We start from the raw sequence: 27,011 nt of genomic DNA, 5'->3' as shown, positions 1-27,011 counted from the left end.
GGACCGCCACGGTTGTAGAGGTCCAACCGCCACATTTCAAGGTTTGTAGGCAGACCTGCCAACCTACCGCTGTCCCCGCCAGGATCTCTGATCCCAGTGGGATGATGGTGGTGCAGGTTGTAATCAGCAAGGGTGGCACTAAAGTCAGCGTGGCCCTGCTGATTACAACTTTGTTCTCCGCCAGCCTTTTCATGGCATTTCAACCGCCATGAAAAGGATCGTGAAGAACAAGTGCAAGGTCCCCCCTGCCCAGCACCCTATAAATGTGCAGACAGTGTGCATTTTGAGGGTGCTGGCGCCCCCTGCGTGCAACAGCATTGCCTCCGGCTCTATTGTGAACGGTGGTAATGCTGCAGCACCTTTCCGACTGGGTTGATCATTGAGAACCTTTTTTCCCTCCCGTCAGCCAAGTGGGAAAGTCGTAATAGGGCCAGTGGTAGACCACCACCTCGACAGAGGTCTCCTCACCACGGGGAACTCGTAATCAGGCCCTCTTTCTTTGAGGTGATACAGAAGTCTACTCATTAGGCATGGTGTGGGTAAGCCAATCACAGATCACACCCCTATACTCATTCTATTTACCCCAAATTTGTATCCACTTTTAAGGGCAGCCGTGGCCCTCATATATCATTCTCTCATCCATCATACACCAGTCCATATCCTTCTTCCAGTCCTCCAATTGTTCTGCCCCCACACAGCCTTGCAATGTTTCTCTTCGTATTGTCAGTCCCAGTGTTATCCATTTTTGTTCCATGTGAGTGAAATCCGTTTCAATCCATATCTTCAGAATGCATCATTCTGCAGGGGGGGCACAGTACCACCACAGAGTGCATACATGCATCTCACCACCATTGACCCAAACTGTTGTAGCATCAGGCATTCCCAAATCACATGGTAAAACATGCCAGCTCGCCTACAACCATGCCTGCATCTGTCATCACTTGCGCTACCCATCTCAAACAGTGTACTTTCAGCATAATAGGAGCAATGTAGTATTTTAAGCTGGACTACATAGTCCTGCCCTAATGGCTACCTCCCTGAGGAATGCCAGGGCTTCTGCCTATTCCTCATCCTCTATGCCTTCTAAATCCCAGACCCATCATTCCCTCAGACCCAAAAGTGCATATGGTACGTTGTTCATCAGTTGTTTGTATGTGAGGCATGTATAGTTTTGTGGCATGTATCTATCCAGTAGTCTGTCTTCTAGGGGGCGAGGATTCCGGGGTCTCTAGTCCCTTCAGTAGTGCTGTCTTGAGTGCTTCCCTGAACTGTAGGTATCATTAGGTCTTTGTGGGGGCAAGGTCATAGTCACGTTGTAGGTCTGTCAGAGGGATGACATCATCATGAAAATAGAGGTCGCCCACTCAGGAGATACCAATTAGGTCCCATATATCAAACCCTGGTTGTGTCCTTAGGGTACCCAGTTCCATTGTATCCCAGAGAAACATTGCCTGTGTAATCTTGCCCTTCCAGCTCAGGGCCTCTGTTGCTTTATGCCACAAATTTGTCACTGTCACCATGGGAGAGCCCTCAGGTGGCACAATGGCTGCATCGCAAGTGTGCCCATCCAGAATTCTACGGAGAAGAAAACCCAGACATTAATGGTGGCCAAATCTGCTGCCCAATAGTATTTTTGTATATCAGGTAGGGCTATTCCCCCATCACACAATCATCTTGTGAGCTTATGTAGTGCTATTCGAGCCTAACTTCAATCCCATAGCAGTGACCTAAGCTCACCATTGATTGCCTTAATATATGAGCTGTGGACAGTATATGGTGTGTTTTGGAGAGTGTAGAGGAAACAGAGCAGGGATAGCATCTTAAATGCAACAGCTCTGCCAACAAGTGACAGCAGCAGGGCCCTCCAATGCCAGACATCGCTTTTCAGTTTTCTCTGCTGCCGCACCAAGTTTTTATAAAAGAACAGGGCTGGATTGGTCATAATGTAGATTTCAACGTATTTAAATCCCTCAGTGGCTTTGACCACCTGACAGCACAGGCACCAATATAGATAATGGATTTTTGGCAGTTAATTGTATGGCTAATTGGCTAAAAGCATTCTTGTCAACAGAAGCTTCCAAGTGTATGAAGGCCTGCTAAATTCTGCAACTAAACTCTTCCAGTGTGGAGGTACGCAAGGATCTTCTCTCAGTCTCACACTTTTCAATCTGTATGTGTTACCCCTTGCAGAAATTGTGCGATCAAATGGCTTCGTCATAGTATATTATGCAGATGACACACAGATCATCATGGCTTTCACACCAGAAGTCAGCCAATCATCTATCAACCTTAAAAAATGTTTAAACAAGGTAACAGATTGGATGACCGCCAGGATCTTAAAACTAAATGGCTACAAAACGAAAGTGCTGGTAATAGGCAACAACAAGTCTAGGCGGCTGGACTGGAGCTATCTTGGCCAAAACAGGTAGGAGATCTTCCCAAGGTGGCCAAAGCAGTAAAAAGCGTGGGCTTTTGCATTTATGAAAGCCTTTTAATGGAAACACCAGCCAATAAAGTTGCCAGCTCATGCTTTGGAATTCTCAGATCCCAAAGAACACTCCTATATTTAGTACCTAAATCAACTAAGAGAGATGTGGAGCAAGCTCTCATGAACACCAGACTAGATTATGGGAACTCCCTCTTTTTAAGGAGTCCAAAATGTGTAATAAAAAGACTGCAAGTGGTACAGAATGCTGCAACCAGAGCTCTGCTTAAAATACCGAAACATGAATATGTCAGGCCGCCATTCTGAATGCATTATTAGTTGCCAGTTAAAAAAAGAATCAATTTTAAAGTTCTCTGCATTGTTTACAGGGCCTTTTATGGAAAAGGCCCACTCATAATTGGAAATCTACCTACCACATATGTTACAAGGAGAATCCTCGGCTCCATGTATTTGAAACTGCTGCCAGTACCTTGGGTCTGGAAAGCAAGATGTGGCGGCCGCTTGTTTGCATACCTAGCACTCAAACTGTGGAATAACCTCCCTCTTTCTCTTGGAAGTCAAGAATCAGAAGGATGTTTCAGAAAACTGTTTAGAATTTTTTTTTTAGGCACCAGTTTTACTTTAAAGATATCCCAGAACCTTGGTGGTTGTTGCATGAAGCACTGGGAGGCCCAGTTTGGTAGCTATGCACTATATAAAAACAACTAAACTAAACCTGAGTGACTGCCGAATATTGTAAATATCTGCATTAATCTGTCAAGTATCAGAGTTGTCGGCCACATAAAGCAGCACATTGTCTGCAAAGTTTTGTCTTCCCATTGGTCATTCCACTGCAGTCTACAAGTCAACGGGTCATGTCTGATGCATGCCGCTAGAGGCCCAAGCATTAGGGCAAATATCAGTGGTAACAACTCACAGCCCTGCCTTGTGCTGCACTGGAGCCCAAATACTCTGGACCTGCCCGAGTTTACCTTCAACCCCCGTTTACCTTCAACTGATCAGAGTACAGGAGGCGCACCCATCGCATGAAGTGCTGGCCAAACCCCAGTCTGTCAAAGACCTGAAACATATATTCCCATTCAAACATATATTCCCATTTAACCATATCAAACACCATCTGGGTGTGCTTAGGAAGGTACTACGGCACTCAAGTACACTGTATAGGTGTTTCAAGGGTAGTGCTTCTATTAGGCATGAATCCTGATTGGTCTGGGTGGACCAGACTTGTGATCACTTTAATCAGTGGAGAGGCCAGTACTTTGGCCAGGATTTTGACCTCGGCATTGAGAAGCGATATTGATCAATACGATGAGCAGTTCTCCGGAGGTTTACCCTCCTTATGGATGACCACAATAGTACCCAATCTTTGATGCTTGAGCAGGGATCCGCAATGCCTACTTTCCTTATACATATGTAGAAGGTGAGGGGCAACCTTCAGGGCGGTCAGTTTGTATAGTTTGATTGGAATCCCATTCAGGCTGTCAGCTTTACCCAAATTTATTCTGCTTATTGCCTTCATTATTTCTTCCTCGAAAAGCACTCTATCTGTATCTGTAAGGCTTGGGAAGTGAATGTCGGCTAGGAGTTCACAGGACTCCACTGCTATGGCAGACACAATTGGGGAGTAAAGCTTAGTATAGTAGGTGGCAAAGGTATCCACTATTCCTTGCCAATCTCTTACAAGTCTACCAAATTCATCCTTTATCTCCAGCATGCATCCTCCAGCCTGTTTTTTCTTATACAGTGAGGCCAGGAGTTTGCCTGCTTTGTTGCCCACTTCATAGAGGTGGTGTTGTATGGACCTGTGACTCCCCTGGGCTGCGTCAGTTGCTGCATCTCTATACTCTTTTTCCTTTAGTTGTAGTGCATGCTTGGCACTTGCACTTCCCCTTCAAGAAGTTCTTGTTCCAATCCCCGCACTTCTTTCTCAAGTGTTTCTAGTTTAGCCCCCTTACCATGTTTTTGTCCTACAATCAAGGAAAGACCCTGACCTTTATTACTGTATTACATGCCTCCCATAAGATCTGGGCAGCCGAGGTTTCAGATTCGGAGAAATATTGTGCTGTAGCAACAAGTCTTTATCTAATGTGGGGTACCTTGAGATACCAGGAATTAATCACAATGTTTCTTTAAGTCGAGCCCCTATAGAGACTGAAGATGGCCCAGGTCAGAGAGTGATCTGATATACCTCTTGCCAGGTGCTGGACCCCTGAAAAGTGCAGTAGTTAGTGTGTGACAGCTAAAAGAAAATTGATTCTTGACAGTCTGATATGTTCTTCTGAGTGCAACACGTCATATGTCTGATAGGCCAAGAGCGAGAAAAAGTCAGCCAGTGGGTGACGAGCGGGCTTCATCAGTCTGTGTCAGCACCTGCCTCACTGGTCACATAGGGTCAAGTTGAAGTCACCCTCCAACAACAGTCTCCCACTCAGCAAAGGTAGAAGTTGGGCACTTAGATCTGGAAATGTGGTGTCATTGAGACAGAGGGGGTACCTAAACTCAGCATATATTGATTCTCTCCACTTATTATCTCCTTGGTCGCTCCTCGCACAGCCGCCCTGCGCCGCCTCCACTTGGCCATTCCCTTTTGTTTAAAATCCCCGCCACTGCGCCCCTGCAGCCCCTCCAACCTCCCCCCACCTCCTCACTGTCCGTTTTCCTTTTTCTCATCCAAAAACCCCCGCCGCTGTGCCCCCGCGGTGCCCTCCCGCCTCCCTCACCTCCTCACCATCCGTTTTCCTTTTTCTCATCCAAAGACCCCCGCCGCTGCGCCCTGCGGCCCCTCCTTACTCCCCCCACCTCCTAACCTTCAGTTTTCCTTTTTGTTTTTCCCGCTGCTGCTAATCCCTGAGGCCTCACCCCCCCAGCCTTCCCCTTCGCCCAGCCCTCCCTCCTCCCAGCTGCCACTCCCTCCCTCCTCCCCATTTATGGCAGCCGCGGCGCGGTAACAAGGAGCAACCCTTAGTCGCTCCTCGCACCGCCGCCCCGCCGCCCTGCAACGCCTCCACTTGGCCGTTCCCTTTTGTTTAAAATCCCCACCTCTGCGCCCCTGCGGCCCGTCCCACCTCCCCCACCTCCTCACCGTCCTTTTTCTCATCCAAAAGCCGCCTCCACTTGGCCGTTCCCTTTTGTTTAAAATCCCCGCTGCTGCGCCCCTGCAGCCATTCCCGCCTCCCCCCACCTCCTCACCGTCTGTTTTCCTTTTACTCATCCAAAAACCCCCGCCGCTGCGCCCGTGGCCCCTCCCGCCTCCCCCCTCCCCCTCACCATCAGTTTTCCTTTTTGTTTTTCCCGCCGCTGCTAATCCCTGTGGCCCCACCCCCCCAGCCTTCCCATTTGCCCAGCCCTCCCTCCTCCCAGCTGCCACACCCTCCCTCCTCGCCATTTATGGCAGCCGCGGCGCAGTAACAAGGAGCAACCCTTGGTTGCTCCTCGCACCGCCGCACCGCCGCCCTGCGCCGCTTCCACTTGGCCGTTCCCTTTTGTTTAAAATCCCCACCTCTCCGCCCCTGCGGCCCGTCCCACCTCCCCCACCTCCTCACCATCCTTTTTCTCATCCAAAAACCCCTGCCGCTGCGCCCCCGTGTCCCCTCCCTCCTCCCCCACCTCCTCACCGTCAGTTTATCTTTTTGTTTTTCCCGCCGCTGCTAATCCCTGTGGCCCCACCCCCCCAGCCTTCCCATTCGCCCAGCCCTTCCTTTCAGCTGCCACTCCCTCCCTCTTCGCCATTTATGGCAGCCGCGGCGCGGTAACAAGGAGCAACCCTTGGTCGCTCCTCGTACCGCCGCTCTGAGCCGCCTCCACTTGGCCGTTCCCTTTTGTTTAAAATCCCCACCTCTGCACCCCTGTGGCCCGTCCCACCACCCCCACCTCCTCACTGTCCTTTTTCCTTTTTCTCATCCAAAAACCCCTGCCGCTGTGCCCCCGTGGCCCCTCCCGCCTCCCCCCACCTCCTCATCCTCAGTTTTCCTTTTTGTTTTTCCCGCTGCTGCTAATCCCTGCGGCCCCACCCCCCAGCCTTCCCATTCGCCCACCCCTCCCTCCTCCCAACTGCCACTCCCTCCCTCCTCCCCATTTGAAGGCGCGCCAAAGGCAAGCCCGTCCGCGCCAAGACCGTGCCCAGCGCCAGTCCCCCTGGCCCCCTCAGACAAATCTACTCACCCTCCACTCACTCAACCCAGGCCCCCACCCCACCTGCACCCTTTCCAGCCCTACACACACTCATGGCCCCTTCGCCTGCTGCACCTGTCATTTCTCCTGCTCCTCATCCCTCACACCACACACCAACCATAGCGACCCCCCCCACAACAAACACAGCACCCCCAACGCAATACTCACCTGCTCAGCCCCCACCTCCACCAACCAGCCGGGCATCACACCACCCCACAACCAGAACACACCCTGCAACAACACCCTCATGAACCACACCAACACCACCCACCACAACCACCTCAAATGCCTTCTCCTCAACACCCGCTCCCTTCACAAACATGCCATAGAACTCTGGGACCTCATCACATCACACTCACCCGACATCGCCTTCCTCACAGAAACCTGGACCAACCTCTCCTCGAAACCTGGCATAGCCATCGCCACCGCCAAGGGATACAAACTCCAACGCAAAGACAGCCTCAACAGGCCAGGTGGTGGCATCGCCATCCTACACAGGGACACCATCAAAGTCACCACCAGCTCCCAAGACACTATCGACAACACAAAACACAGAGGTACACTAATCTACAGACCTCCAGGACCACGCCCGCCTTCTGCAACACCATCACCGACATCATCAGCTCACACGCCCTCACCTCCACAGAATACATCCTCCTCGGTGATTTCAACTTTCACTTGGAGAACCTTCAAGACCACAACTCAACCTCCCTCATAGACAACCTCACCAACCTTGGACTTAAACAACTGGTCACCGCACCCACCCACTCAGCAGGACACAGGCTCGATGCAATTTTCACCTCAAGCCAACACATAGCCTACACCCACACCACCGAACTCCACTGGACTGACCACCACTGCGTCCACTTCTCCTTCACCAAACCCCCCACACACCACCCTCAACACACCACACCCTACCTCATGTGGGACAAGATCCCCACAGAACGCCTGAACTCCCAACTGGCTCACAACCTCACCCCCTCACCAACTACCCCAACACAGGAGCACACAACCTCTCTAAATGGATCAATACCTGCGCAGACACACTAGCCCCCCTCAGAAAACACATTGACACCAGCAACATCAAGAACGCCCCATGGTTCACCCCCGAACTCCAAGACTCCAAGCGCAAATGCCGCCAAGCGGAGAAAATATGGCGACAAGAACCCTCTACAACCAACTTCTCCCCCCTAAAAACCACCATTCGCACCCATCACCAACTCATACGCACAGCCAAAAGAGATCACTACAAGACACGCCTTGACAACAACTCTCAAAACAGCAAAGCACTCTTCACCATCATTAATGAGCTAGCCAAACCCAAAGCCAGCAACATAGACCCCACACACACACAGCCCCTATGTGACACCCTCTCCAACCACTTCCACCACAAAATCCTGGAGGTCCACAACAGCTTCATACCACACACACCCACCACACACACCCCTCACTCACCCAACTCAACCCTCACTCATGACCCCCCACCACACTCACCACCTGGGCCCCCACCACCCACAAAGAAACCGAAAAAAACATGAACTCCATCCACTCAATCCAAAGCGCTCAGGTTGCAATGCCTTCAAGATGAGGTCCTCAACGAAGAGGTCAACCGCCGGTCCCTCTGCTTTCTCGGGGTCCCCGACGATACATATATAGTTTCTTCTTGAGCGTCCCTCATAAGTCTCCAATTTGGCCTTTAGGATCGCTGTGGTGGTACTCAGTTCCTCAGCTTGTTTCTTGAGAAGTGCTGTTTGAGTCTTGAGAGTAGTGATTGTGTCCTCCGCCTCTTTTCATTCTTCCAACTATATTTGGAGATCTGCCCCTACTAGTGTGACCTCTGTAGCAATTTTCGTTTTCTGCACCCCCCGAACCCCTGGAGCGCTGCCATTATGTCATGGGGCTCGAGTTCAGACCAAAAGTCTAAGTTTACAATTTTGGGGTATTCACAAAGGTAAGTGAGGAGTAGTATCTTTATGTCCGCACTCGGGGGGTTGAAGTTGGCAGGCGTGGGCCTAGTCGGGATTCTATCTTGCCTTCTGTTGTTGAAGGATGATTTAAGTGGGATGGCGTCAGTCACTTTTTGACCAAAGTGTGCTCAGCTTAGAGCTTAGCGGTTGTGTAATGTCCCTGCCATGCCAGATCAATGCCTCTGGATTGGTGCAGAGCTTGAGTACAGTCAGTTGCATTTCAAGTTGGTACTTCAGATGGCTGGAAGGGCTTTTGTGGAGCTATGGCAATGTAGGCTGGATGTTTAGTTTTTACATAATGCCAGATGCCTTTCATAGACTTAGTGATAAGAGATCAAAAACAATCCATTTCTAAGACTGATAGATTTCCTTGTAAGGCGCATATTTTATGAACGTTGGGAAATCTCTTTCATTGAATTTAAGACCAAGACGTTCTGTTTCTTATTTATGTGTTACCGTGAGACATCAGTCCTCGTCCTGCACTGTATAACCGTACATAAATGGGAATTTGTGCAATTATTGTATCACCATCAACTCACTGTGAGACTGTAGAGCAAAAACATTTTAAAAATTCATGTCTCACTTGGTTACCAAACTCTTGTTTTGAGTGCATTCACAAAAAAACGATCTTACCAACGCCACACATGTCAAATGTAACTTTCTCAAGTGCACTTAATAAAAAGGACTCGATTTTGTTATATAAGGCACAGCTGGGTACAGCCCTATCATATACCCTTCTTCGCCCAATCTATTGTGATACACTAGGAATGACCTGCTGACTTCCTTGGGAAGGACTATCCAGGTGAATCTACCAGCCAGCTGCCAGTTCTGCGGTTCAGTACTCATCGACGATAATGAAGGGGCGATGCCTAGATGCTTTAACGAAACAGCTGGTAGGGATTTAGGGTAGCCCTCATGCTTGGGCAGGTCTTGTTTCATTCTGGAGACTGTTGTGCAATGTTGTTTATGGTTCCAGAGTCAGTAAACTAGGCTTCCTAAGGGAAACATCCTGCATTGACTCAGGATAGTGCTGGTGTCACTCCACCCAGCTCTTCGACTACCTCTAAGTCTACCCAGCCACCGAGGGATTCCACCAAGTCAGGGCTAGCCTTTAAAGAACACCCACCGGGTGCTGGAGAAGATGCTACTTCCATAAAGGTTCTGCAAAACCATTTCTCTCTAATACTCCTTTCACAGGCTCTCCAGCCACGCCCCTTCCTACACCAACCCGAGCAGTCTATAGGACCACTCATTCCACAAAGGATGATAACTTTTACATCACTCCGTTCTAGGCTGCATCGCGGAGGCAACCTGGGCATACAAACAGGCTCACTCAGCAACCTGCTAGGGGCATGTACCACAGTATCACCAGGGCCCATGCTGCACTGGGGAACCCTTACATAGACTGTCCTCCCTGCTTCCTAGAAAATTTAGCAAGGCAGGGTTCAGCTCACTCCAAAAGGATCACAGAGTGTGACTCTGTGCTCATCTACTGGCTGTACTTCCACTATTCACAGGCACAGACACAGATCATGAACAGATACACTCTCTGCTGATCCTTAAGCAGATTATTCGGCCAATGCCTTAGCTGCTGGTACCTTCAAGCCCCTAAAATGCAGGCCCCCTAGTCATCAGTTAAAGTGGATAGGGACAGCCTTGCAAAATATCAGACCATTCAGCAAAATCACCAGGTTAATTTACAGGATCCAAGAATTCCTTTCGAGGCCACCATAGGTTGTGAGTTAGTTTTGTTCTGGTTAGTTTGAACAGCATGATTTAGAGGCATAATGATTTGTGCATGAAGCGATCACTTAAATCTTAGATTTACAGTATTCTGGGCTCCGGTGTACCTTCCATCTGCTCCAAAACCTGTCTCCAAATTCATTTCCCCTGGCCAGATTAGAGAGGGAAACGCTGCCTCTTAGCACTGTCTAGCTTCAGGTCTTGGGGCATTATGAGTGAATGAGGTGGCCTGATGGGTTGCGTATTTTCTCTATTATGCATGATGAAAATGTGATTTAGTAGCTCTGAGTCAACCACCGGGCACGTGGGTCAGCCCATGAGAGCCACTACATTAATATCACTCTGAAGCAGAAGCACACATATGTCGCAGAGATGTAAGTGATTTAATCGTCCTGCTGGGAATCTCGCTTCATAATAAACTGACTCTAACCAGAATTTCTGTTTTACCCTATATAGGAGGATTCAGTAGTGTCGGGGAATTTTTTTCTGGAGCTTTTGGTGGGGTACCTCCCATCTATTGCTATTACTGCAGCCAACTTCATCCTTCCAATGCTCTTCGGCATAATCATCCAGTTTGAGAAGTACCCTCTAACCACTGAGATCAAACTGACACTGCTCAGGTATGGTATGAAGGAATAGATCTTGTTAGGCCAAGATATAACACAGTTTGCATCTGATAACTTTTCATGGACCAACGTGCATATCCCTAATTTAAGACAGTCCACTTAATGTGCCTGAATAACATGTATTTGTTGCTGAAAGTAATTACAGTATAGCATAAAACACTGGTATTCAATTGATTGACATCTTTCGACCATGCCATCTATCATGATGTAAAGGCAAAAAAGATTCTCAAAGTTAGGAAAGACACAGCCAGTTCCATATCGGTCACAAACTTGCCTTGAAATAGCAGAAACTAAAAACATGTTAATCAAAGGTTATAAACGTCCTCGAGGCATAATGTTGATCATTTTTCCACATGTACAAACGACATATACACTAACTGCAAGTCATAGCCATTGGAAGCTTGGAAAACTGCATCGCCCTAATTTCTACCTTCAAATCTTCATAATGAAGTCTTTACAAATTTCTTACGTATGTCTAGAAAGGTCAAGCAGCAAGATCAGATGTGGGCTACACTTTAACGTGTATTACCGCGGAACATAAACCAACTTTGCTACTGTTGTCTTTCTATTTTTTTAAGACTTTCGCTAAAATCAAAATTCTAATAAGTAAGGTTGATAAAAACCTAGACTACTAAATTGGCATGTCTTATTGTCTACTTCAAAATATTTTCGTTGTTGCTTCTTTTTGAGTGCACATTTGAAATTAGCTGTAGATTTCCTCCTCCTCCCCCATGGGCGTCAATTCACCAAAATGCCAGGGGTAGTGGAAATGACATCACATGCCATTTGCCCTTTACTTTGACTCACACACCTGCGTACACACGCACGCCCCCCCCCCCCCCCCCACACATACGCATTCAAGCTCTCTCTCATAAAAACACACTCTCACCAGAAAGCACGCATACAACATACTGTACACTTTAAAAGCAGTGTCACTTACCTTAGCTACCATATATTGTCACATTCCAGCAAATTGTACCAAATTTTTATTAAACCAATAGTGAATAATATTATTCTCTATTTGTGCAATAAAAAACTGACAGAAAACCAGGGAAGTGGAGCACCAACCTACGTCCATTAGGACGAACTGGCCCTGAGTTTCAGGCACTGATTTTGCCACCTCCGAGGCCAGGGGTAGCAAAGGCAGTGCCAGGGTTCGCAAGGAGCAGGCCAGGGGTTGCAGCCCCTAGCGACCTCTACATGATGTTCATCTCCCCTCCCCCTAAGCTTGCATATCTAATGTGGCTAAGGCGTTAGAAAGGGAGACAGACAAGGCACTATAAAAAAAACTTCCAATCACCAGAAAATCGTGCTATAAAACCACTATCACATTATGATCTTCGGCCTCGTTGCAATAAAGTCAAGCGTGCAAAATAGCTGCATAGTGACCCAAAGATTGTTTAGTTAAAAAAAAAATTCTAGGCGGATGTGCGTTTTCTGTGTTGAAGGAGGCAGATGAAGTAGCAAGTCACACTGTGCCATCATTACCCATGTTGTCCTCTCTCCGGGGTACCCCACAAAGTTACTGCATGCATTTTAGTCTTCTAACATCTAAAAGGAGCTTGATGGGAGGCATAGACAGCTTCCGGGAAAGATGCAGCAGAACAACTATGAGGGAGTCATCTTTGGGTTAAAAGAGGCCAGATGGATGAAGTGAGTACCTATGTTATAAAACCTTAACCCCAGTTATTTGTAGGTCTTACTTCTCAGACCCCCTCTTGTTCTTTATTAATTTTCTACCGAAAACCAGAAATAGAAAATCAATATGTTGCCAAACAATTCTTATTACAGTTCGTTCCCAGGGTCTTCATAGAATGTTCTAGGTCCATACGGGTTTTTTATAAGAGTACCCTGTCGCTTGCATACTGTAATATGGGGTGACTACCACCTGCGCTACCTAAACAGGTGCGCTTTCTCTGGTGGTAAGCAGACCACACCGAATATCAGCACATGTAGATTAAACAGGTTGTAAGAATTTGCCACTGTATGAGCCCTTATTGCTGCATAAATGTACAGAGACGTGTTATGTAGAAGCTCACTTGGATACAGGTATTGCCACGTAATGCACACATTTCCTTTAAAAAGTGAGCTGGAATACTCCAGGATTTCAATTTCTATCAGAAGCATAGAATGCCATTTTGAAATCTATAAAACAGACATAAAACTCAGTGCTGTCTGCTTAGACATGTCGATCAACCAACATTGATAGGGCACTGCCCCACTACTTGTTCTGAAGTCAGTTTCATACCAGTGTATAAGAATATTATTATCAGCCCACATAGAAAGTGCATTCCTCAAAAGGGAGGCATAAGATTTTGCTTCAACATCCAACTGGATGCTTGTCTTACCTTAGTTTTTCAGTGAGCACTGTTGTCGAGATTACAGCAAATGGACCCCATCTGACGTGCCCTGCCATCATTCTTTATTGTTTGTGGGGAGACCTATAGGCCCTCATTCTTACAAGGAGTGATGCCATTTTGTCTAGCAGTCACCCCTCTGCTGGAAATGCAGTACTTATATTGCAGTGAAGCCCAGATCACGTGCTTGTAAAAATTACACATTTCCCTGACAGTGTGTAGGTTGTCTTTCTAACATCTTGAGTCCACAAACTTATCGTACAGCCTTCTTTTGCTTAATCCTTTCTTGGATCTCTCATGTTATTGTCAAACCATTTGCCTGAGCCTGCTCCTTCTGTCAAGTAAATTTCCTAACTAGAATCTGCAATTTATTTCCACAATTTGCCTTTACCAGGTTCCCCTGTTGCTATTTATAGTAGGGGCGGGTGTAATTTGCAGAATTTGACTCCGAGGAGTACCACAGAGTTACACAAAAGCTCCATGAGATTCTGTGGAGTTCCGCCAATGGGCGGCAATAAGCATGTGTCACTGCTTGCGCTGTGATTTACCATCATGCTGAAAAATCAGCACAAATGGTGCCACACGGGGCACCAGAAGGTGCAGCTACTTGAATTGATTTTGATGCTGCTTGAGTAGATTTTCTACTTGAGCGGTAGCCTTCTGATGGTGCATGGTTGCGACCACCCGTGAACGCCTATGTTGGAAAAGTCTGGCCACATGTCCTCCTAGCGACCACAAATCATGTTAGGGGACACAAAATCTCGACCACCAACACACTTTTTTCAGAGCCACGTGCAAGAAAAAAATACGCCATGTGGCGATTGGTGGGATTTTACCAGGACTCCATGTTACAAGCTGTTATGCGGTTCCTACTTTGGCAATAGAACTGCATGTTTAGGACGGCAGCACCATCAAGCGTGGAAGACTGTGTGCAAGCCATACCATTTGGTAGCTGTCGGCCTAACTCCTGTCTAGTTCAAAGTGCCTCACCCAAACCTCCAAACCTATTGGGGTGATAGGTGATTATGGCAACCTAAACATTACACTCTGACTTCTCAGAGAAGTCGTGGAAACAGATCATACCCCTTTCACTTAGTTACTCATGCATGCTAAGGAAAAACACAAAATGCGAACTGGATATCAATGCATTTATTGAAGCAGTCACATTCTGGTATAAAAAGCATGTGCTGCGATAATAAGGCAGATGAGACAAAGGAAGATAACCAACATTACCTTCAAGGTGAAGAAGATAATCCTCCCACCTTTGGTGCATGTTTCCAAATAGTCTAGAGATTCCTACAAAAACCCTATGTCTAGATCTGAGATCATAGTCATTGAAACCATGTGCCTCGCCCAACCTAAAGGATTAGACCCAGCCCCATACCTGAATTGAATAGCAAGAGTCTGCCTGTTGTGTAGTTGGCAATCCTCTTGGGAGACTGAGAAGTCAGCGCCAGCAAAGCTGTCTGTTGAGTAGTACGCATCCCAGGGTGATCATGACCGGAATGGCCTCTATCCTCCTTGCTCCTATATGTAGTTTATATAATGCCCATACATTGTTTGTACAACAGTTCTGATGTAATGCCGTGTCTTGGCGATAGAAGCTGGCTCCTGGAGTGGCAACACGATTTAGCATATCATGCACTGCATGTAACAGCATTTGACAAGAACTACAAATTATATATGGCTCAAAATGCTTGCCTTCCTAGAATGAATCAGCTGATAAACTATGTAAAAGTAATTGCAAAAAAGAAAGCTCACTAAAACACAAATTAAAATGTGTATGAATGTAAAAAGGGCACAAGCCATAAAACTAAGCTAAGACAGGGTGCCCAACCTGGGTACTAAAAGGGTCCTCATGACAAACGTAACACAGAGTTGGCAAAATTCCACCAAATCCCTTGGTGAAACGGACTATTTCACCCACCCCTGATCAACTGCTGTCAAGAAAATGCAGTTAAGTTTGAGAGCTCAGCAGTTTGCTACATTGTCTTCCAGTAAAAGTCCATCTTCTGGTGTCTTGAGTTTTTCCTAATTATTGGTGCTTGCTAAGTCGAACCGTCTCCAGTTTGTTGACATCTCCTCTTTTCTCCCATTAGGTGTGTCTTCCTGCGTCTTGCTAGTCTGGTCATTCTTCTGTTCTCCCTCTGGCAACAGATCACCTGTGATGGGTCAAAAGATGATACCCGCTGCGTGCCCTGTGGATATAACCATGACCAGTTCCCAGTAAGTTGTAGTAAACTATTGAATTGTGGTATATGTTTATGATCTTTGAAAACATCCGGGTGGCAGTGCTTAGTTTCTAATATAAAGAAATAAATGCAGGAGCCAAGATTTTTCTTACAAAAATATCACTGCGACTGTCTTCGTTGTTAGTTCCAAGCTCCTTCCAGCTCGTGTCCACACAATATCCTGTGGCATGGAGTAATATGTACTAAACTTCATACACCGTATAACCCACCCAGGGGCATAATGCAATAAGGGGGGGCACCCCTGCGTTAAACACCTGACCCCACCAGTAGGTAGCAGGACCTTCTTCAGTAAATATGAATATTACAGTCATCCTGAATGTGTGATTTTGGGGGAGGCACCAGGAAAATATAACTCATATATAGGAAATCTGGGAGGAAGTGCACCTCACCATAAATACACAGTTCAATCCTGTGGATGATGCAGCCCTTATACCCCACATGCACAATACAAATGAAAGGTATGCATTACAGTATATTTCAGTACAGTCTCAGCATTTAACCTTCATGTGCATTTTCTGTGCACCACTTTGCATGCCTTACAGTCGTGAACAATGTATGATACAGTCAGCATACAGTTAGCAGAGAGGGTTAATGTGAGTGTTCTCTATTGTTCCTCTCAGCTATTACGCTCATGTATAGGTAAGTGGGTGCACTTTCTCACATTTCCACCAGTGGTTATTCCAGACACATGGGAGTGAAGAGTTAGGTGCACCACTAAAGAAAATAAGTGCATGCAAACTATTTTTTATTGGTCATAATGTTTGTACTTTGTCAGTGAAAATTCAACATGAATTACTTTTCTCTGACACTTATGCCACCCCACATATTCTCAATTTTGCTAATCCAGTTGCATTTTACACGTGTGTTTAATGTATCCAAGTTTTATGTACTTATAACAGTGCAGTGTATGTGTGTAGTATGTCATGTTATGTTATGGAGATTTCTATAGTGCACTCATCACCCATGCGGATATCCAGGCACTTGGTCAGGTGTTTAGGTATGTGGTCCCCGCAGTGTTATTCGAAGAGCCAGGTCTTCAGCTTCTTGTAGAGCTGAAGAAGTGAGAAGGAGGTGCTGATGTGCTGAGGGGTGTCGTTACATGTTTTAGATCTAATGTAGGAGAATAAGCATCCTCCTGCTTTGGTTTTACGAATGGGTGTGTACGTGAGAGTTAAAGTGAGGCACAGTGTATGTGTCTGGCGGGCTGGTGAAAGTGTATGCACCTGTTAAGGTATGCTGGTCCTGTGTTATGTAGAGCTTTGTAAGTGTGCATGAGAAGTTTGAATTTGCTGCACTTGTACCTTATGTATAGGCACATACATAAGATACAGCTCACCTAATTTGCATAAGTCACATAAGTCGCAGTGTTATAAGTCACAACTGGTGTATGCGTAAGTACATTGCTCAATTTGAGTCTGTTGTTGTCGGTTTGGCCTACTGGTCCTAATTTTTGGGAATTGGCTCTTATAATCATCATCAGACAATGACCAAGAGCAAGAGAGGGAAAAACAAACATGGAGAAAGGAAGAAGTAAGTGAAAGACAGTACAAATGTCACAGAAGAAGAAATCAGGAACTTTCAAGAAAGAGATCATAAAGGGCAAGGGAGTGTCTTTTAGTGGATTAACGAGGCATGAGGTTGACCCGAGACTACACAATCAGGGTAGCATGGGCTGCTGGCTTCTGAATAGAGATTTGGGCACCAGCACTCATTCTTTTACAAATTAAGCACTGAATAAATCTAATTTATACCAAGAACAAGTGAACTAACTACATTTTTATCTTTATAAAATTTACACATCTCATTTATACCTGGAAAAAAGGATGTAAATAAGTTCCACATTTCTTTTATTATTTATTATAGGTGCTCTGTCCCATTCTGTAATCTCTCTTTAGGCTTCCAACCACGCCCATGTCACGTCAGTCACTTACATTGGTTTGTGGGCTTGCCTTTTAAAATCCGGTTGTTTTCATTTGTGAAAGGCATGCATCCGTCATGCCTTTTCTGGTGTTTAGCCAACCTACACAGTACTGGTAAACTACTAAAAACATACGAGGCACGATGTTTTCAGCATGGTGTCTGGACTACTTTATCTGTTTATTTTCCATGCAGCACGATCACGCTGCATCTCACATAGTGCGATCGCACTGTGTTTTTTTTTCTTTACAACGCTAATAGCTCTAACTCGAGCAAATGCGAGACCCTTAGCATTGAGAATGCTTGTTATTCACTCCTTTGACTTAAGTCACACCAGGGACAGAACACTCTACGATCGTGAAAATCAAAACTATGTTCTATTGCAAAAGATTCTTATTGGTTGATGGCTTAGAGATGTTGATTCATTCGTTATACTTCAACTGTGCCATACATGTTTACCTACAAATTGAGATAGACTTCGAATGATTCTAGGGTACTCATTAGCAAGGATACAATCAGTATAATACCAGTTTCTCATTCGTTGTCCACAGACAGTACAGAACATTCACAGATTAATGTGCGTGTACAAACACCCTGACTTATGGCATGGACTCTTAATTGTGTTTTTGTTGCTTGTCGCTTGCGAGAAGACCAGCCAGCAAAATTCACAGATCACAAACTTCCGCCCTCTTTCTATTACACTGACCTTCTTCCTAAAGCTCTCATGAAGAAGGACTCAAGCATCCAGCCACTTTGTCCACACCTCTTTCAGCTATTGGTCCATCCCACTGTTACTGTTGTGAAATCTCAAGACGACCTGCCAATCCGCTGCTTTTCTGGGGTTTGGGCAGGAGCTCTTCAGTGCCTACCCTATGCAGTAGTGTAGTAGAAAAAGTCCAGTGAAGAAGCGGTGGGTTCACAACAGCCACACTTCTCTGGTGTAATGTTTCACTAGCGTTCCAGTTGGCATCTTTCAGTGTTTCCATGGCTGGACACTGTGAGCAAGGGGAATGTAATTCAGGGCATGGAGTGATGGGTAAACTCTTCAGGCAATGAACAAAGGCCTTGCAAGACTTGACAGAAATGCACTAGGCTGATGATCAGGGTCCCCACTTGAGGCTCACCGGAGACAAAAACCGTGAATGTGCACCCCATTGAATAATATAGCCCCGAACAAAAACAAAATTAGTGCAGGTGCTGAAGTATTAGCCTTGACTAATTAAATCCTGACTGGGGTTTACGCTAGGTGAGATAGATACGTAATCTGTGGTAAATTCTGGGACACTTTTTGATGGAGGTATGTGCACGGACGTACATGGTTTTAATGATGGCTGATATTACATTTACCATCTAATACATGTTGCATTTTGATTGCTGTGTGGACCAGTTGTATATGCTTCTGATATACTTTTATTTCCTTTTCTCTCTAGTGCTGGGAGACTCGTTTGGGCCAAGAGATGTATAAATTGTTGGTGTTCGACTTCCTTACAGTGATGGCTGTCATGATCATCGTAGAATTTCCTCGCAAGTAAGGGAAATGTTGGTCTCATTCTTAGACCTATATATCAGAATCCCCGGCTTGGTTTTATGTGTATTAGGTTTCAGCCATTAATCTCTGCCTAAAGAGCACTTGGCAATGGATATAGCTGCAGTGCCCTCCTCGCAGTGGATCTATGTATACTGACCAATGATCTTTGGGTCTATGTATATTCAGGACCCAGCCAATGAATGTTAATTACCTGGCCAGCAGTGTGTGTATTTTGGACATTTTCCTCTGTCTCTCTGTGTGTTTTAATTTTTAAAAAAATGTTGTTTTATATCGTGTGGAACACAGGTAGTAGACAAAGTTATACATAGGTGGCAAATGTTTTTAAAATGAAAATCCGGAGCACGCAAAAGACTGAACAGGACTGCTCTTAAGAGGGGCAGTGAATAGAATCTCTGGTTTAAGAGGAGGTGGTGGTGAGTCAGCCATCCCTGGATGGTGTCACAAGTTTCAGACAATTGAGTGACATCCTAAGGAGAAGAAACTTGCACGTATAGTAGCATGCAGTCAGCACATTGGTGATATAGCAGAGTATCGGGGTAGGACCATGTGAGGTTCAAGATACAAGCTGTAAGGACTTGCGGCAACAATGGAATATTGGAGTGCCACCTGCAAAGTGAGCACTGGGCTAGAGAATACATTTTCTCTTTTTAGGTCTGATGTTAGCCTTGATTTTACTAAAATTATATATGGAATATATTTACTTAAAGAGGCTTCCAGCCAGCCTTCTTCTTTTATTGGCTTGTCTTTAACATTTTGCTTCAGCCCTATACAGCATAGAGAATGGGGTCAGCCTACTTAAGCCACTGATTATCTTCACTTTGAGTGACTGCATTTTGCTCTCTCACAATGAGCACATCTGCACACAAAGAAGTTCTCTTCAGTGCCAGTGGTTTTGTTTTTACTTTACATTTGCATTAGTGTTTCCTTTGTGTTTTGACTCTACTTTGACAGTAGGAGCTTTCAACTAAATTTGGAAACAGAGTACATTTCAGCGTTATCAGTTCCTCTGTCCTGCCAGTGCTGTTGTAATTTCATTTTAGAGTGTCCTTTGTTAATTTATTTTACAGGTCACCAGATTGGGTTAATTTAAAACTTTTCCGCATTCATTTATCCTCTCTTTACTGTGCACACAGTACACAGACCGAAAGCTTCAACATCATTGTATGTGAATTCATAAACTGACAATTCTTCAGAACATGCTTATTCTTAACTTAGTTTCACCAATAACTATTTAATTTGGCACAGGAAGAAGCCAGCCTCTATTGTGTTTAGTTTGCAGCAGTTGTTGCACTTTTCTTTCTTTCTTTCTTTCTTTCTTTCTTTCTTTCTTTCTTTCTTTCTTTCTTTCTTTCTTTCTTTCTTTCTTACTTTCTTCATTTATTTCTTTCCTTCTTTCCCTTTTCTTCCATCTTATTTCCTTTGCTTCTTTCTCTCCTTTGTACCTTTTTTGTTTCCTTTTTTCTTCTTGTTTTCTTCTTTCTTTCCTTCTTTACTTGCATCGTTCTTTCTTCCCCCTTTCTTTCTTTATTCTTTCTTGTTTACCTTTTTTTGCCCCTTCTTTCTCAAAGGCACGAGATTGGCAGGCAATGGAAGAACAGTTGGCTTTTTTAGGTCTGTGTTAGCTGAGAGCTATTTATTTTACTAAAATAATGTATATTGCATAGCTACTTATAGGGCAAGACCTATTTATTTCACTAGTGATATGTGTATGGCATAGTTATAGTGGTTTTCAGCCACACTCCATCCATTTGTCTGTGGTTGTGTCCAGCATGCATCAAGAGGCAATGGCTGACCTCACTATGAATTACTGCATGATGCCCTTCACAAGCAGTACATGCACACACAAAGAAGTTCCCTTCAGTGCCAAGGAGTATTATGGTAATGTGTACTTTTTGGAGACCAAAACGCATTTTTGCTTTTAGCCGATTTTTTTTCAGACAATGAAGGCCCAACAGCTCCCTGAACAATAAAGTTTTGCAAAAATCATGGCTAAACAAGAATTGCGAAAAGTATGGCAGCAAACACCTGACGTATTGCCTTTGACTGTGCTAGTTATTCATTGTGAGTGAGTGGTTATATAAAAGGTGAAAAGTATGTTTCATCTATGCCCATGATATCGTTTAGACTTTGAAAGGGATTTTTGTGGTTTACATATATGTGGAGTTAAGTTTAGTAAACCTACACTTACTGATATTTACTTGCCTTGTTGATATTTTTATCAGCATGCTTGCTTTGATATTATGGCACCACAATATTAAGGACTCGATATTCTACCTTACCATAAACCTCAACTCTGGTTTGCACCACGTAATTTTCAGCCAAGGGCACGGTTCTTGGAACGAAATCTTTGTTATTACATTTACCTTCATTTGGAGGGGTATGGAGTTGCAGTCCCTCTCTTCTTCAAGGCTTTGTATTGATTTTTATATAGCCAAGGCAGATCTTCAAATGCCTTTTTCATTTTTACTTAAAGCCCTTTATCATTTTCAGAATTTCATGTTAACCAGGGTGTGTGTTTCCTTACCCTTTTCAATATATGTATATATAAGTTAAAATGGGAGAACTCTGTAAACTCGCTGAACCCTTTCCTGTTACCAAGGGGGTTAGGCAGTGCTGCGTGTTGGCACCAACAATATTTGCTTTGTACTTCAAAGGTCTGGTTGATCAGCTGACCAATTTAAATAATGATGCCCTTAGCTTGGGTCTGTCAAGGTTCCAGCACTGATGTTTGCCAGTGATACATTGGGCATCCCCTATGGGCATTCAAAGGGTTTTGGATAATTGGTATGCCTTTTGTATGAAAAGGGGTTAGAAATAAATGGGGGTAAAACTAAGGCCCTGATTTATACTTTTTGGTGCAAAACTGTACTAATGCAGTTTTGCACCAAAACATTAAGCACCGGCTTGCACCATTTCTGTGCACCAGCCAGGCACCATATTTATGGAATGGTGCAAGCCTGTGCAAAGGGTGGTCTAACGTAAAAAACAAATGCCGTTTGTTGGGTGGGGCTGGTGCTATGGAAGAAGGGGGTTTTGCACCAAAAAATGACGGTAGGCAGGTTAGAGTAAAAAAAATGACTCTCACCTGCCTAGAGTCATTTTCTGATGAAAAACTATCCATACCACATGACTCCTGTCTTAAAAAAGACAGGAGTCATGCCCACCACCCCAATGGCCAGAACAGGGACCAGGGTCTCCTGGGCATTGCCATTGCACCAAGTGCCATGTAGGGGGGCCCATTTCAGCACTTTAAAAAATTAAATGCAGTACTTACCTGTACTTACCTGGGGTGGGGTCCCCCATCCTCCGCAGTCCCTCTGGTGTGTGTGGGTGTCCCTGGGGAGGGCACCTCTGGGCTTATTCCATGGTGTTCCACCATGGAAATAGGCCCACAGGTCCCCTAACACCTGCCCAGACCCAGGCATTAAAAAATGGTGCAAAGCAAGCTTTGCACCATTTTTTGACCCCTCCTCCCTCCCGTGCACCATTTTTGCACAGGAGTATAAATATGGGGTTAAGGCCATAGAGTAATTTTTTGCACGGGAACACCTACCTTGCATCTCATTAAGGCAAGGTAGGTTTCCACTTCCAAAAAATGACTTTAACTCCATAAATTTGGCGCTAGACGGGTCTAGTGCCAAAGAATAAATATGGAGTTAGTTTTGCACCGAATTAGAATGGGATCCCGCTAGAGAGGGTTGAATATTTAGGAATTACACTTAGTGAACATATGGACTGGTTCTTGCACACGGCTTGGCAAGGACCTAGGCTGGGCCAGTATGCTGATGGGCTTTTTAAGGTGATGGGGGTCCTTTTTTCAAGCCACTTAGTCCCACTATTGAGATCTTTAAAATGCAAATGGTGGGGGCAGCCATGTTTGGAGTCGAGTTAGGTAGCATTTACCAAGGCTTTCACCTCGTATGAAGACCTTTAAGGCCTCCCATTCTATGCCACGCATCTGGGCCATGGTCCAGTTCTCAATGAAGTAACCATTTAGCGCTGCCTGCATGTCTCCCCTATATTTAGGATCCCCCAGCAGCTCGGGCTGCATTCACCACAAGGGGATCGCTGGCCTGGGTGCGTGATCCTCATACTCGAGTAACAGAGGGGCATGGTCTGATAGGAATCTAACCTTGTAGGCTGCTCATCGAACATCAAGCGTGCCATCGTCTGCAAGCAGAAATCTATTAAATCTGCTATATGCCCCATGTGTGGGTGTGTAACAGGAGTATATTTTGGACATGGGGTGTAGTTCCCTCCATATATCTACAAAGAGCAGGCTAGTCATGAACTCGCGGAGTTTGGCGGTCATGTGGGGTTTCGGTGGGCTCCTATCTTAAGTACTGTCTAGGACACAGTTAAAGTCCCCTGCCCAGATAATGGGCATCCCAATGTAGGGTAATAGTTTTTGCTCCAGTTTTTTAAAGAATTCGGCATCATCCGAGTTGGGGGCTTATATGTTCAAGATCACGCCCATCTAAGTCTCCGTGTAGGAATATATAGCGGCCCTCCACGTCTGCCGTTAGTCCTATTAATTGGAATGGACCCCTGGGGCGACCCAAATCGACACCCATAGGATTAATATGTCGCTGAATATAACTGTCCCCTCCACTTTTTCTGTAGTTTTTATGCTTCAGTGTTTATCAAGTGTGTCTCCTGCAGGAGGGCAATGTGTGCACCTATTTGTCTGAGGTAAGTGTGCACTCTGTAGCATTTTATAAAGGAGTTCAGACCCCTCACGTTCCATGTAATATTTTGCATTAGATCACTCATCCTGTTTTATTCCAATCAACACAGTCGTAGCGCCTTCCCCTCCAACTACTCCCACCCCAGCCCAGGTTCCCCTACCCCCGCACACTAGCCAGTCGTGCACATAATAGTGCAACTCCCTCTCCTCTCCCCGTTACAATGCATGCAGTACACCAAGATTATAAAACATAACTCCAACTCCAACCATGAACCCAATTCAAACACCCACATCCCTCCCAGGTAAACACCTCCAAACAACTAGTGTCTGCCCAATCTGAGTGTGAGTGCTGCTATCCACTCAAGAATCCAGAAGAGGGGGAGCAATTCACTATCACCACTCAATAGCAAGGAGCAGCTCAAGATGGCCCGGTTTGGCGCACAAGCGGTTCTCCAACATCCCTCCCGCAACCATCCAGACCACTCACACACTGTTCTAATTATCTAAACTTATCACTAAAGTAAAGATCATAAAAAATAAGATACGAGCCACAGAGATGATTAGAGGGGAGTAATGTAAGGGTTAGTCGTGGCTGAAGTAGGGAAGTAAGCTTATCAGATCGCCCCATCCCCATACATTGTTGCTGTCCTGAGTCACCACTGCCCCCAGCGCAGGCAGAGCAGCTAAAAAATTAACATGGGGGGGAGAGGGCACCTAGAAGGGGGGGAGGAGCCAATGTTTCTGACTATTGAATGGGCCCAGTCACAGCACTTCTTCACAGTGCCTCTTCGATGGCCATCAGATGTTGGTATTGTCTAAGTCTGGGGTTGAACCCTCCTCATCCCGTGGTGACCCAGTACGTGAGGATGTTGCTGAGGTAACGGATTCCACCAATAGTCTGGCCTCCTCATGCTCCCGTCTCATTTGCTCCAGACTCAGGGTGCTGTCTGGGCACACTATCACCCTGTCACTGCGACTGGTGCGGCAGCGCATGTTATTCCTGTGTGCAGTGGCCTGCAAATGTCCTGTCCCCCGGACCTCTCTGCGGCCTCTTCTGTGGGGGGTTTCGGGAGGTCTCTCACCCCCTCTAAGTTCCAGCCAGTCCCAAACTGCTTCTGGTGTTTGGAAATAATGCGATGGGCCCTCGTGAAGGACTTTAATTTCGGCTGGGTATTGTAGCTTATAGGTGTACCCCATTTATTTTAACTTTTGCTGAACACCTACGTATGATTGCCTTTGGAGTTGGACCGCCCTAGTATAGTCAGGAAAGAAGCATATAGTGTGATTCTCGTATGTGGGATCGCCCTGTTTGTGTACTGCCTGTACGATAATGTCGCTGTCTCTATAGTTGAGAATTTTGGCAATGATCGTTCTGGCGGGGGCTCCTGGCGGTGGAGGGCGGGCTAAGTCTCTATCTGCTTGCTCCACCATGAACACAGACAAGAGGGGAGCGGTGGGCATTGTCTTTCTGATCTAGTCCTCTAGGAAGGTCTACGGGGCCATCCCATCCACTCCCTCTGGGAAATCCACAACTCACAGGTTACATCTTCTCGCCCTCCCCTCCGCATTATCAGCCCTCGTCTCCATTCTGCATGGTTTAGCCTCAAGGGTTGCACAGAGGCTATGTCTGACTTTATTCCTTTCACCTGCTGCTCAGTGGACACCGAATGCTCCGCTACCACCCTCAGGTCAGCTCTCAGCAAGTTAACATCTACTGCCACAATGGCGATTTGCTCCTGCACCGCCTGTTCGGATGCCTCGATGGCCACCAGGATCTGGGCCCTGGTAGTCTTGCATACCTTTTCCATGGATCCAGGGGGTTCTTTCTGCAGTCCGCCCCCCCTGTACCCTGGGCCATGTACTGGTCTATCCTTGTTTGTTTGATCTGTCTTTACCCATATTGTAGAAGGCCCACAGCACTTGCCTCTGCTGATCTCTCTAGTTTCCGGTGATCGCGTCGCGTGAAACAGGCCGAATGCTCAGTCCCCCTAGTCGCCGTGCTTCCTCTCACTCCCAAACCTCACGGCATCCTACCGGCCAGGTGGGGGCGGCAGCCGTTGCTGTTCCAGGCGGCGCAATAAGTGCATGCTATGGAGGCGATTCGCCCCCCTGCATCTCCCGGGGCGCTCCCCAACTCTCTAGTCAGCGCCGTACCCAGTGGGCCAGCAGAGCGAAGTCCACACAGAAGGGGGGGTGGTGTAGACAGTATCCAAATCAGCAAGCCCAGGGACAGAGCCCTAGCCACCTCCCAGAACATACCGAGCCCCCCCCCAGCTCAACTCAGATTCTCACCAGGCAGTGCAATCCAGGTAGGACACGTTCTGTGAGCGCCGTTTGTCAGGTCAGGTGTTCTCTGCTCACATACCAGCAGCTCTCTCTGTATCTCCGATCCTCAGCCGAGGCTCCCCGGCCCCCTCCTCATGGCTCCCCGTCTCCAGCCGGGTCATTCTGAGGGGCCTCCCAGACCGGGATGTCATCTAGCAACCCAACTTCTACCACGTGGGAGGAGAGGGGCAAAAGCGGGCCGTCCACAACTCACAAGGCACCCGCCACCTGGCTCCACAGGGACGGAGGTCCCAGGCCAGGTCTGTCGCATTGGATGCCACGAGCCCATCGTGCATCGAGAACCACAGCCTCCATATTTGGGTAAGGCGCTCTCGAGTACCACGCTGCAATGCAATTTCTGGCGTTTCTGCCCTCTGCCGTCACTCCATCTTGGCTCCCGACCCCCGTCAACAAATCTGCCAGATCCACCCGGCCTCGGGTGGTAGGATGCTGGTGAATTCTGTAGCCAGGGCTGGGAGCACTCGGCTAGTGTGTCCGGTTGGCCATCTTGTTGGCCACGCCCCCAGGGCTACGATATGTTGGATACCTTGAAAAGTTTGGACAAATCTTGGCTGTTTGAAGAAATGAAATAACGGTTCTTCAATAAACCTTCTTCTAATTAGAAACCTCCCCTGATAGCAGATCCTAAGTGGTATAACAGGGACTGTACTGCAGCTAAGAACTACCTCCTTACTGCCTTCAAGGTTGGGTTTTCTCAAGATATCCAGTCTGCCACAGCCGGCTATAAAATATTCTTAAAGCATTCTGAATACACTTGGGACACAACCATTTAGAGTGATATGATTGCCAAGGTGCACTCAAAGAACCAGTCAGCATTTTGGCATATAATCTCACATGGAGCCAAAATAACTAGGATGAAGCCTAAATCTCTCATTCTTCCGCAGGAATCCCTTTAAATCTTTACATAGTAGCTCTCCCTCTCTCCCTTACTCTTTGACCTCTGATCAATCT

At 46.3% G+C, this 27,011-nt stretch overlaps 1 protein-coding gene across 1 annotated transcript in view; it reads left to right on the top strand.

Moving 5' to 3' along the window:
• Window positions 1–27,011, top strand: part of LOC138246302 (transmembrane channel-like protein 7) — a 322,663-nt gene that overhangs the window by 184,102 nt on the left and 111,550 nt on the right. The window contains exons 9-11 of the mRNA XM_069200782.1: window positions 10,783–10,946; window positions 15,409–15,535; window positions 18,909–19,006. Of these exons, the coding sequence (XP_069056883.1) occupies window positions 10,783–10,946; window positions 15,409–15,535; window positions 18,909–19,006 (389 nt within the window). The remainder of the gene's footprint in view (window positions 1–10,782; window positions 10,947–15,408; window positions 15,536–18,908; window positions 19,007–27,011) is intronic.

Source organism: Pleurodeles waltl, chromosome 7 (genome assembly GCF_031143425.1).
Source record: "Pleurodeles waltl isolate 20211129_DDA chromosome 7, aPleWal1.hap1.20221129, whole genome shotgun sequence".
Taxonomy (NCBI): Eukaryota; Metazoa; Chordata; class Amphibia; order Caudata; family Salamandridae; genus Pleurodeles; species Pleurodeles waltl.
This window is presented reverse-complemented; position numbering and strand designations above follow the sequence as displayed.